At 44.7% G+C, this 13567-nt stretch overlaps 1 protein-coding gene across 1 annotated transcript in view; it reads right to left on the reverse strand.

The window, feature by feature from the left end:
* The window catches only part of LOC124033821 (tight junction protein ZO-1-like), a 151960-nt gene that overhangs the window by 35094 nt on the left and 103299 nt on the right, over window positions 1–13567 (reverse strand). The window contains 7 exon segments of the mRNA XM_046346175.1: window positions 3015–3156; window positions 3427–3595; window positions 6447–6550; window positions 6878–7202; window positions 7397–7499; window positions 7677–7801; window positions 10569–10625. Coding sequence (XP_046202131.1) covers window positions 3015–3156; window positions 3427–3595; window positions 6447–6550; window positions 6878–7202; window positions 7397–7499; window positions 7677–7801; window positions 10569–10625 — 1025 coding nt within the window.

Genomic DNA, 13567 nt, shown 5'->3' on the forward strand with positions numbered 1-13567 from the left:
ACTTTGAATGAAAACTACAAGTGACAAATTGCAATTGCAATTATTCAACAGTGAAACTCCTGATAATGTGTTTGTAGTTCAGAGTGCATTGGGGACTGTAGAAATAAAGATATTAAAAATGGCTGCAGTACATGCAGAGCAGTCTGCGCTGCAAGGGACGAATTTCAACAAGGCTGTAATCGCCTGTCTGTCTGTCTATTTGTCCGTCCGTCCGTCAGTCAGTCAGAGCGGGCCTATTGGCCGGTCCTGGCAGCAGCCCTTGTCCCCGTCCTAAATCTCCCATGCCCTCCCTGCCCTGTCCTGGGTGAAATGGTGTTAAGAGGCAACACATCAACTACACAGAAATGCCTACGTAGTGCTGTCCTTTTACCTTGCCTCCCTCCCTCCTTTCTTTCTCTGCTCTCCTTTTCTAAACACAGCAGTACACACAAGAACCAAAGCACAAATCTGCAATCTGTTTCCTTATTTCCTCCTGTGGCGTCAATATAAGGTTACACTGTATAAATGTACATCTCAACCCAATAATCTTGTGATAAAATATGTTTTGCATCATGGAAAGAGGGATACTTTTTTGTAATTCCCATAGACCATTGTCGTAACAACCATCTAAAATGGGACTGTTGCACAGCTATATTTTGTTATTTGAGGAAAATCCCTTACAAAACTAAATGCAGGAGGCCAACTAACACTATTTCACAGTTGAATGAGGTACTCTCACAAATATGTTTTTTATTTCACCTTTATTTTCACAGGTAAGTAAACTAGTCAAGTCTTGATTACAATGACGACCTGATGGTATATTAGGCAATGTATTCTCACAGGGACAAGAGAAACATTTAACTATAGAGAAAACCTCAACTATGTGAACCGTCTGATTCTGGGGCAAATCTCTGTGGGAAGTGTGTCAAATTCCTGCCTGGCCTCCTGCATAGCAAATACATACTGTGATGAGTCCTGCATGTATACTGGTCTGGTTATAGCCAATCCCTGCTGACACTCACCATTTAGTCCCTCTTGCCTGACATTCATAAAGCGCAAACAGAGTATGGCTTCGAACTAAACGAGTAACATTCAAACCAAGTGCTCAAGGCTCATCAATACAAGGTTCAGGAATACAACATGTATTATGTTACTCATTGTGTACGTACAGAAAGACAAGTAACACCAATTCAATATCCCCAAACCTAAAGACTAACTCTGGAAAGAAAACGAGACAGAAAGACAGTTTATTGATCTAAGTACTAACCTAAACTCTAGGATGGTCTCAACAACTATGGGCAGGGCGTTTGTGACATTGTGACACTTACAGTGGGAGTATTCTGTGTAAGAATGTCCCTGCGTTCCTGCATTGAGACAAAAATTGTTATTCCACAGTGATGTTGACAGGTACATTGGGGCTGATTTACGGTAGTTGGTTACTGGAATGGCTTGGTGACAAACAGGCAGCTGTAAATCACTAACAATTGGTCCCTCCAGATATCTAGCATCTATCTAGCCAGGCATTCATTCCAGCCTCTGATGACAAACTGACTTGAAAGCCATTACACAATTTTGCCATTCATCTGATTCCATATGGGCTGACAAAGCTTGGGGTTTAGACCCAGAGCATTGAGGAGAGACCAGTACCGCTACGAAGTACCAACCAACCGGCTGTTAGTTTTCCCAATTCAGATCAATGGTACAGCTGCTTATCTGCATTTAACGCCATCACATCAGGATGTCTAAACACTACAGTACAGCAGCACTGAGGAGGGAGCTAAAGACAAGGTACAACAGGGGGCTAGGGGATGCTAAATCTGTGTGAGATCTCTGTCAAATAAATGGGGCTGTTCACTGTGATTCAAAAAGAACACACAGAACCAATACTTGCAGAATCTGAAATGAGCAGGGCATTTCCAGGTATCTGACCCTCCATAGATGTGCTCTGCAGCAGAAATAGCCACACCAGGAGACGACAGAGGACATGGTAGAGTTTGGAAGCAGAACACTTGACTTGTGTTGTTTCGTTTTGAATCCAGGGCTTTCTTTTCTACAGAGCCTCTCCTCCAGGGCTCAGAGCCTTTCGCCAGAGAGAGAGAGAGAGAGAGAGACACACAAGAGCTCCATCTGGGCAATCCATCCCCATCCTGGTTAATTGCTGTGATATGACAGGCCGTGTGATCAGAAACCAGCAGCGGCCTTTCCTTCCACAGCTCTATCCCTCCCTCCAGCCCCTCTGGCGTCAACACGCCACATAGTCAGTCTGAGAGGAACTGTCAAGCCTTGCTCTGTAAAGGCATCTCATCTACTGGTCTACTTCTCTGTATAGCGACTATCTACTTAGTCAGCTACACAGGCAGCTATGCAGGCAAGCCAGTCGCCACTACTACATGTCTGTCAAAGCCGGTTACTGCATCTCTCCACTGCTTTCCATGCAAACTTACTTTAGCCTCCAACTGAAGAGATGGAAAGAGAAAATTGTGCAACAGAGGAAAGAAAACACAAGACATTCAATTGACTGGGAAAATGGAAGAAATTAAGCACATGTTAATATTTAGACAGTTTATCAAATATATAGTTAACATTGTACTGACTGATGCTCTGGCCCATTCCAGGCTGGTGGTGAGGGTTTCCTTTAGGTTGTGATGAGTTATTATGGACACTGTATATAGGGAGACTATATGGTGAACTATAGGGAGGGGTGCAGGGGATGGGACATCGATGTGGAAAAGCATCAATATCCTCTCCTCTGGCTCGCTGTGACCTCTGACCCCTACAGCAGGTCATTATGGGACTGCATGGCTTATAGAGGCACATCTTTCTGTTCTATTCATCCTGTGTCTTCATTATCTATTGATACACAGCCCTCTAGAAGTGCTGGCGATTAACACTAACTAACCATTTACAGGCTTTAACATGACACATGATGAGGCTTGAGTTGCAGCTCTGTGGGTGTCTGTGTGATATGTATAACAGCTTTGTGTCCCATCAGGATTGTGTAATATATATACTGTATGTGTGTGTGTTTTCCTTACCTGCCATTGCTAATCTGCCGTGGTGAGTGTCGGGAGGGGTCCGAGGGCTCAGACCGGGTAGGGGAGCGGGATCGACTGCCCCGTGCTCGATCATGGGATCGAGTGGAATGGTCTGAGGTCAGTGAATGAATTTCTGAAATGTCTGTTAGAACAAAGTGGTGTTTAATATGGCAATTGAACCATGACAAGTAAACCAAGAAAAAAATTAAGTAAAAAAAGAGAGAAGAGAAATCAGTGGAAAAAAGATTTAGTAGTAAGTTTTCCTTTTCAGATACCTCTGGGAAATTGCACCCACATAATATCATGCCATATTGTGAGCTAAACAAAACGGTGTTAATCAATATGAGGTCGTTAAAACACGAGATTGATTGAGGTTAAAGTCCTGAGAAGAACGCACAGAGCTCCATCTCACCGTCTCGGTCGGAGTTGTTGCCGGAGGGAATGCTGTCATCCATGTCGGGGATGTTGAGCAACGTGGCTCTGTCGTCTCTCTGGACCACCATCTTTAACTTGCCCTTTGACCTCTCAATCAACTTTTTAGCATCTATTAGCGACAGGTTCTCGGTCACTGTGCCGTTAATCTGGGAAAAAAAGAGTTTAACCTGTTAAGCCTAGCCCTGTTTACTGCCCCTTCTGGAGGAATTGGGTACCCATATAAAACAGGATAAATTTTTGTCAAAAGTTGCTAATATATGCATATAAAAAATATTATCGAATAGAAAACTCTAAAGCTTCTAAAACCGTTTAAATTTTGTCTCTATGTAAAGCAGAAGTCTCAGGGCATGCATTCTCCCAAAGTCTCTCTTGTCATGGAAAAAGTTGGCCCAACTTTGAAGTCATCGTATATGCCTTGCCAAACAACTACCGCTCTGGGAACAGTCTGTACGTGTTCAGCGCGAAGCCTGCTTTCAATGGGGCTTCTCATTGTGAGAATTGCGCGCTCACGAGACGTTGAGCGTGCCGAAAGGTCTCGGTCACGCGAAAAAAAAGTGTACGTTTATGCGCGCTCTGCTCCCGCTCTCTCTTTTCTTCAGGATCAATTAAAAGACGTGTGTTTCGCTTCGTCCTCACAATTGCTGTACACCTTTATAACATGTTAAAGCTTAATTATGAACATAGTTTGACAAGTTTACTCGACATATAATATATATTTGACGTTTTGGTGCGCATCCACTTGAATTTTGCCTACATTTAGACCGAAATGTGGCTATTTTGAGAACCGAAAGACGCTGTTTTGGTAAGTATAATCCCTTCCAGGTCTTTTGATGGAAGAACAGCAAAGGTAAGGGAATATTTATGTGTTCATTTTGGGTTTCTGTCGACTCCAAGATAGAGGCATAATGATACATTTGGAGCGCCGACTCCTAGTATAGCCTAGTGAACTCAACCTGTAACGTTAAAAATAAATGTAACACAGCGATTGCATTTAGAAGAAGTGTATCTTCCTATACATATGTAAAACATGCATATTTAGTCAAAGTTTATGATGTGTATTCCTTGTTAGCTGACGTTATCTGCCGGAGCTATTTAATTTCTCCTGACATTTTAGTAGCATTTTTTTGAACGATGCGTCATTGTAAACAGAGATTTATGGATATATATTGCAGATTATTGAAAGAAAAATGAATGTACTGTGTAACATGTTATATTACTGTCATCTGATGAAGATTTCAAAAGGTTAGTGAAAATTTTTTTTTTTTTTATCCTGCGTTTGTTGATTGCATATTTTTTCCTACTTGGCTATGCTAATGAGCTATGTCTGCGGTGGTGGTTTGACATAAATATGTGCTATGTTTTCGCCGTAAAACATTTTAGAAATCTGACTTGTTGCCTGGATTCACAACAAGTGTAGCTTTAATTCAATACCCTGCATGTGTATTTTAATGAACGTTTGAGTTTTAACTAATACTATTAGCATTTAGCGTAGCGCATTTGCATTTCCAGAGCTCTAGATGGGACGCCTGCGTGCCAGGTAGGAGCAAGAGGTTAAGGAAGGTTTCATTCTCATCATTGTACCGTTTAACTTTGGACTCGTGCAACAGCACACATACACCAAAGCCATACAGTACAAGACCTATAATGACGTTTAATAATGTATGATTTTAGCAAATGTTCCACATGCACAGTGCTTTACGTATGGTCACTTGCAGTGAGAGACTGAACACATATTTTATTGCATAAAAATGAAATCACCACTCCCTTGTTTAAAATGTTTATAATGGAAGGCTAAAGTCTCACAACCACATGTTATCCCTCTTTCTTGTACACGCTTTCATAGTTACTACATTTGGAAGACTCGAGTTCGATACAAGGACTCTCTTTTGAACACAGTGAAGTGGACTAAAACAGTCAGAGTCCAGGGTGTACCTTCTTGTGATGAGGTAAATGTTTCCCATCAGCGACTGACTAGTCAGGAACAAAAGCGAGTGATGGAATGCATGGAACGCATGGCCCTGCTTGAGGACTGAGTAGCATACTAATGAACTTTGAACTCCCATTACAGGCATCTCTCTCAGAGGGAACATATAAACAGTGTGGCTAAAAGTCATAGTGAAACAGGCCCAAAATATTGCCTCATGTGAAGTGGTATGCTCTCACCCCACCCCCCCCCTAAGTTTTAGATGCACTATTGTTCAACTGTTCTGCCTTACTATTATTCAACCATGCTGGTCATTTATGAACATTTGAACATCTTGGCCACGTTCTGTTATAATCTCCACCCGGCACAGCCGGAAGAGGACACTGGCCACCCCACATATGCTCTCTCTAATTCTCTCTTTCTTTCTCTCTCTCGGAGGACCTGAGCCCTAGGACCGTGCCCCAGGACTACCTGACATGATGGCTCCTTGCTGTCCCCAGTCCACCTGACTGTGCTGCTGCTCCAGTTTCAACTGTTCTGCCTTATTATTATTTGACCATGCTGGTCATTTATGAACATTTGAACATCTTGGTCATGTTCTGTTATAATCTCTACCCGGCACAGCCAGAAGAGGACTGGCCACCCCACATAGCCCGGTTCCTCTCTAGGTTTCTTCCTAGGTTTTGGCCTTTCTAGGGAGTTTTTCCTAGCCACCGTGCTTTTACACCTGCATTGTTTGCTGTTTGGGGTTTTAGGCTGGGTTTCTGTACAGCACTTTGAGATATCAGCTGACGTACGAAGGGCTATATAAATAAATTTGATTTGATTTGATTTATTGTTAAAAGTGACTGTCCCACTGGATGTCATAAGGTGAATGCACCAATTTGTAAGTCGCTCTGGATAAGAGCGTCTGCTAAATGACTTAAATGTAATGTAAATGTAGTATATATCTGCTCTGAATCTTAGCTCAGTCCCCGTTTCTTTGAGTGCCAGTCACTGGATTTGAACCGGTGGCATTCCCACTCCAGGTAATCGTCTATAACGACCAGCCCAATTATGTCTCTGGTTCTCACCTTCAGCACCACGTCTCCCTCCTGGATGTTTCCGTCCCGTGCTGCTAGGCTCTCTGGGGAGATGTCCTTCACAAAGATGTGGCTGGCCAAACGCAGACCATACTCTACTTTAAATAACAAAAAAATATATATATATTAGCAAAGTACTGTGCAATACCACACCTTAAACTGTAGTGTCAAACTGACAATGCAAAGGAAAGAAAATCGGGCCTCCGGAGTGGTGCAGTGGCTTAAGGTACTGCAATGCAGTGCTAGCTGTGCCACTAGAGATTCTGGGTTCGAGTCCAGGCTCTGTAGCAGCCGACCGCGACAGGGAGACCCATGGGGCGGCACACAATTGGCCCAGCGTCGTCCGGGTTAGGGGAGGGTTTGGCTAGCCCAGAAAAAAATCATTCATTCTGAAAACCTAAGCTGGACATTGCGGTGCCCACCTTCATTTTTACGGGACTTGACAAGGGTGACTTTGGCGGGGCGGGACGGTGTAGAGGAGCCTTGGGATCGGCCAGAGCGGGGCGAGATGCTCCTCTCTCGCGAGGCACTGTGTTCCCGCCGGCTGCTGTTGCTGCGTTCACGCTCGCGGTCGTTCGTCCGCCTGCTGGCCGTGCCACCGCTCGCCGCTCCATAGGCGCTGGTGGGCCCGCTGTGCGGCTCGCAACCGTCGTCTTCATCCGTGTCCTCTTCCTCGTGCTCGGACATAGTCTCCCTGTCTCCCGGGCGGGACACCGGGATCTGAACCTTCCGTTTTCTTCTGATCGTCTGGGGGGGGGGAGAAAAGGACATATCATCATTCTCAACCACCTCAAATGACCTCTTATCAATTCAATGAAGTGAGAAACGTATCTAAATCCCTGGGGTGGCATTCATAGAAGAGGAATGTACTTGCTGAGGATGGAGGACCATAACATGAAAGGTTAGCCTGCTGGCCATTCCCGAGGAATACAACAACTCACTATTTTTGCATTCTTTCCACTCTTCCGAAGCTGCTGCACTGCGTACGCATGCTCTACGTTGTCCATGGACACCGCGTTGACCATTACCACACGGTCATTTTCCCTGGAAGGAGAAGAGAAACAAGGATGCTCAATCCCGGTCAGGATCCACATTGACCACTCCCAAACCAGGACCATAGCAGTAACAGAGGGCTGGTTACCCAGATACAGATTAAGCCTAGTCCGGAACTAAAAATCAGGCTCACAGTAAATCTCGGTTGAAAGTGTTTTCTGCACTTACGATAAGAGTCCTTCTGCTGGGCCTCCCTTCAGGACGTCGGAGATGACAATGGAAGTCTCACCACTCTGGAAGTGAGGGTTGTCCCGGCCCCCTGAGATGGCTATGCCGAACCCAAACCCTGGGGCCTGCACACATCACACACATACACAACAGAAGTTGGAGACATGACGTCTGGGACAACAGTGCATGTTTTCTTCATTTTATCCATCTGGGAGTTTTGCCTGAATGCACTTGATGAACATAACACTGTACACAGTGGAAGGATACATACTTCCTCACTTCAGTTAGTATACCAGATTTAATACATAGAAAATAAAACACAGCTACTCTAGACTCTAGTCATTTTATTTAAGCACAGTCAAAAGCTATAAAACCATCCCTTCATGTAGCCTAGATATAGCAATAGGATTAGTGCGTGTTATGTCCATGGTTGTCTCCAGAGAGAGAGGGAGCGAGAGAGAAGAGAAGAGCGAGAGGTGTCTGGCACAGTGATCTGATCTGCTCTCAGGGCTCTCTCCTCTCTAGTCAGTCTGTCACCTCTGACTGTAGCCTCCATTATCACAGCCAGCCTGACTCTGTCCTGACTCCTGATCTCCTGACAGATGGCCAGGACGCCACTCAGGACTGGAGACCAAGAGGAGAGACACTTATAGTAACCGTGGTGGTGATACGCTCGCTGACACAACCACACATTGACAGCATGCCTCTAGCCTGGTCCCAGATCAGTTAGTACTGTGTAGGCAACTCCTATGGTTGTTGTTATGTTATTAAACATTGCACTCTTCCAGACAGCCAATGAGATAATCCCAGTCAACAATGTCTACACGTCACCTGAGGTTTCACTAGTCTAGTCCTGTGAGTGTATGTCATTGAAAGGTGTTAACACCAACAGTTTTACAACATGCTTACTAAACTAATTTAAGTGGTAGGCCTATACCAGTGTAAGTGGGATAATAATATGGTTTTGGAAAGGGAGTGGGTAGTGCCAGAGTTATGCCTTCACCACTGTCGTGATTCTACTCTTGTTACAGTAGTTGTTTTGCTTTCCAATGCTCTAGTGTAGGGGTTGTTAAACTATTTCAGCCTGGGACCAAATGAGAAATTCTGTGTTTTCCTGGGACCAACGCTCCTGAAAACACCCCCCTCCCCGAGGGGGCCTTAAGTGAGATTTGGTTCGGGGGGCCCACCTCACCTTGCGGGAAAAACATTTTGAAAAGTTAATTTTGTGCAATTCTACACATTTGCAATGGGACGTAGAGAAAATGTGTCTGTTTTGAAGCAGGTTTCATCCAATTGTACACATTTTGCAATGACTTATGCCATGTTGATATCTGAGTGTGAGTGACTAACAAAATCACGGCTTCAAATATGCCTGTAAACAGGCAGCATGCCGACCTGTTCCCTGTCCTGTCTCTTAAACAATGACAATACAGGGTTCTTATACCCCTACCCATAGTGCATTTGACCAATGAAAACAGGGCATTTCACATTCAAAAGACATGAATTACAATCTAAACGTCCTTCAGATCATAAACATACTTGAATATATACCAGCACATATCTCAATAACTGTCCTAAACCATGGTTAATAAATAACTAGACTTGGGGATACGCGCTACAACGCACCCCATCAATTCTCTGAACAGGAAATTAACAGAAACCTCTTCAATAAATGAGGAAATACAAGGTAATCTCACACATTTCTGACAATCTACCTTCACATTTTAATTAGTAAACAATATCACATTGTACTTTTGATCACTTAATGTATGACCAGAAACAGCCTATATTAAAATCGGGAGATGCAGCACAACAAGAGTTTTCCGCAGAATTAACGGCCGGCGCTCCCAACTCACTCTTAACACACCGTTTCTCACCTTTTACAGATGACCAGCAACAATCAAGAGGACATCTCTAACCCACATGATTATCAATAAATAAATGTGCTTCTCATCAACAGTAAATCATCGTCAGAGTCTGGTTATTCATCATTTCTTTCATTCAAGTGATGGAGGACATGGGACGATCATCAATCACAGTGACTGACATCACAAGAGAAAAACTGCTGATGCACAACCACATTTAGAAACTGCACCTTGTGTATTTTACTATTCTAACTCTCAACATTAAGTTGAGACCCAGACAAAAAAAGTATTGGCAACAGTGTCAGTGAACTCTAATTTGAATAACAAAATGATGAAATCCATGGATTTAAAAAAAGACAAATATTTATATAGGGTACTAGTAGTGATGGGCAGGAAGAACATTGCTACAGTTACATATCAGGATATTATTTTTGATCGCATATCATATCTTTTTGACAATAATTGCAATAGTATTTTATTTAGTTTAGTTATTTTTGCACACTTTTATTTCCATGATTGATCACTTGTTTTCTCATGGCTTTCTCGACCCTCTGCAGCAGACATATGGTAAGCAATATGTTCAGAACATCGAATTGCAATAAAATCACAGTATCGACTCGCAATACATATAGAATCATGAGAATTGCAATACATATTGTATCGGTACCAAAGTATCGCGATAATATCATATCGTGAGGTCACTGGCAATTCCCAGCCGTAGGTACTCACATAGACCAGTTCATGTGTCGTCTACACAACATACAGTATTCCCTGTGATCCTGGAGTGTCATGGGGATGGCTGCCAACAGGAAGAGAAGAGAAACACACAGGAAGAGGACGCTATATAGCTCCCTCTTCCTCACCGCAGCTTCCTGACATCTGTATGCTGGGCCCATTGTGTGTTTCATCAGCACACTTCCTGATCCTGCAGCTGGCCTTCCCGGCACTGAGAGAGAGGGATGATGTAGGGATGGAGAGGGCTACATAGGAATGGAGAGAGAGTAAGGGAGAAAGGTAAAACACTTACTCTGTGAAGGGTCACTGTGTGCTGTTCCCATATTACAGTTTCCTCCATCGCTGCGCTCTAAGACAGGGAGAGAGAGAGGGAGAGAAATGTCACTATCATTAGGGTAATAAGGGTAAGCGGTTAACACTGTGATAATGAGCATTCTGAACCAGGGTAAAAGTCCACGGGAGGTAATGTATGCAGCGTAAAAAAACAATACTCAAAAGGAAAGGATTTTCTTCTAAAGGTTGACAGAGAGATTGAGGTCTACCACAAGTTCAGAGTGTCTCTGGGTGGCTGGATACTCAGTCATGGTTTTAAAAGCCTATCATGTGCTCCCTCCGTTTGCAGAGCACTTGTGATGGTCTGGGTTTCATGCTGAGAGGAGAGGAGGCGGAGGCTGCCTGGAGGGCAATGCTCTTTACTGGGTACCCAGCGGACTGACAGAGAGAGAGAGAGAGAGAGAGAGAGAGCCTGAGGACCATTATACCCCAAACACTGACTGACTGTACCACAGACCACTGGGATGTTCACCACTGCAGTGTTCCCTAACACACAGACACACACACACACACAGCAGCAGCTTCGCCATGTCCGTGTTACTGCATCACTGGGGGTGAGACAGACCCTGGAATTGCTTACACTTTTGTGAGTACCAATGTGAAGTGTAATCTGCAAACATTATAGACGTGTGTTGCACAGAGTAGACAGCCCGCACAGATTCAATCTGGTTTACAGTGCAAGAGAACGTTTGTTTGCTATAAAAAGATGGACAATCTTCAGTTTGTTTTGAGGTTCATCCTAGGTGAGAAAGGTCTACCTGGACCTCAGTGCTGCCTGCCAGTGTGGATTAAACTAACAGTAACACAAAAGGAAACACCAGCGACCAGACAGACAGTGGTGGTGAATTCATCACACAAGCAGGCAGCTCCCTCCTTCTCTGGGTCTAACACTGTCCTCTTCTCTGGGTCTAACACTGTCCTCTTCTCTGGGTCTAACACTGTCCTCTTCTCTGGGTCTAACACTGTCCTCTGTCCTGTCCTCCCCACAGTACTGCTCCACCCGTGACTGCGCTTTGGCCTGCACAGCTCTGCACCCACAAATCCACTTTTACAAGTCTGACTGATGCACAACAAGCCCTTCTGGTATCCTGGCATTTAGCTGTAATGATACAGCTACTCTAATGCAGAAGACCTGCACTGGAGAAGAAAAAGAAAAGCAAGCAAACACCTAACAACATTATGACCAACCTCCTCTTCATCCCCATCATCACAGTAATCAGGACTACTGCGGTCTCCTCTAGACAGTTTATGTTTTGTCTGGCTAATGCTGAGTGGACCTGGTGAAGACAGCGCAAAGAGTCCCGGGTATTTGGTGCCGGGCCCAGAAATGGAGATGTTGGTTTGGGATAGCTGAGAAGCAGGGTGGAGACAGCCATGGAGTTCACAATAAGTGACACAGCATAGCCTTCTTTCATACGAACATGTCTGGAATGGCCAGACTGGGAATATTATATGACTAAGAAGTTACAGGAATAATATGACCAGCAGCATTCATTTTCCCTCAGAAATCATGTTTGACTCAGTTTGAGTGTTGTCAGAGTGTGGGTAGGAGAAGGGCTATGGTTGTCAGAGTGTGGGAAGGGAGAAGGGCTAGAGTTGTCAGGTTGTGGGTATGTACAGTACGGTCGTTTTGCCAGGGTGTGGGTATGTACAGTACGGTCATTTGCCAGGGTGTGGGTATATACAGTACGGTCGTTTGCCAGGGTGTGGGTATGTACAGTACGGCCGTTTTGCCAGGGTGTGGGTATGTACAGTACGGCCGTTTGCCAGGGTATGGTATGTACAGTATGGCCGTTTTGCCAGGGTGTGGGTATGTACAGTACGGTCGTTTGCCAGGGTATGGGTATGTACAGTACGGTCGTTTGCCAGGGTGTGGGTGTGTACAGTACGGTCGTTTGCCAGGGTATGGTATGTACAGTACGGTCGTTTTGCCAGGGTATGGGTATGTACAGTACGGTCGTTTTGCCAGGGTGTGGGTATATAAGTGTTCTCTTGAACTCCCCATATCTCTGTAATGAACACACAGTTAACCCCTTGACCCTGATTTTCATGGCAGCTCAATGTGGATGCTATTCATGTCCATAATTGGTGCAGGCAGGCAGGGTTTGTGCTGCACCTCCCTCCCTTTGTCTGCCCCTGAGACTCCCACATTCAGTCCACCATTATCTGAGGGGGGGAGGCGCTGACCCATTTAGCCAAAGCCGCCCCCTTACCACACATTCCTGTCAAGTGTTTGTACGGCTGGAGGTCATACATTTTGCCCAACAGTACACTGCAAAACAGACAGTGGGGGCCCATGCTATGCCGTTTGTGGACCACGTGACAAGGGGGCCTCGTCTTAGGATGAACACGACACAACAATTTCCGGCGCCGACAGAGATGGCTGCCTCGCTTCGCGTTCCTAGGAAACTATGCATCACAAGCATTTCGCTACACTCGCATTAACATCTGCTAACCATGTGTATGTGGCAAATAACATTGTATTTGATTTTATTTGAAGCTATAAGGGGACAGGAAGGGAGCAAGGCTGTAACTGACATACATACTCTGTGTGGCCAGTAACTGGATACATTCAATTAAAACTGTGGCCAGATCACATTTTAAAGAGATTTGTCTCTATCCCATACACAAGCAAACTACGCCCAGCAGAGTATCAACGCCCAGCATTAACAATATATGCCTGATCTCTCCCTAAATACAGGAGCCTGAGACAATGAAGAAGGCTTATAATTCACTGCACTTACCCTAACCATCCCCCCCTCACACACCCCCTTCCAGCTGTGGGCCCAGATGTTAGTAGACAGTGCCGACACATACACACGCGCTGAAGAATATCCTCCAACGCCCATTGTTTTCCTCCCTCTTCCACTCACGTGGTTTTTCCTTTCACTGCTGTGGTGACTCAGAGTGGCCTTAGGAGTGGGACGTGTCTGACTGGGAAGGGCGTTATCGTATCGG

This window comes from Oncorhynchus gorbuscha, linkage group LG04, assembly GCF_021184085.1.
Source record: "Oncorhynchus gorbuscha isolate QuinsamMale2020 ecotype Even-year linkage group LG04, OgorEven_v1.0, whole genome shotgun sequence".
NCBI classification, from domain to species: Eukaryota; Metazoa; Chordata; class Actinopteri; order Salmoniformes; family Salmonidae; genus Oncorhynchus; species Oncorhynchus gorbuscha.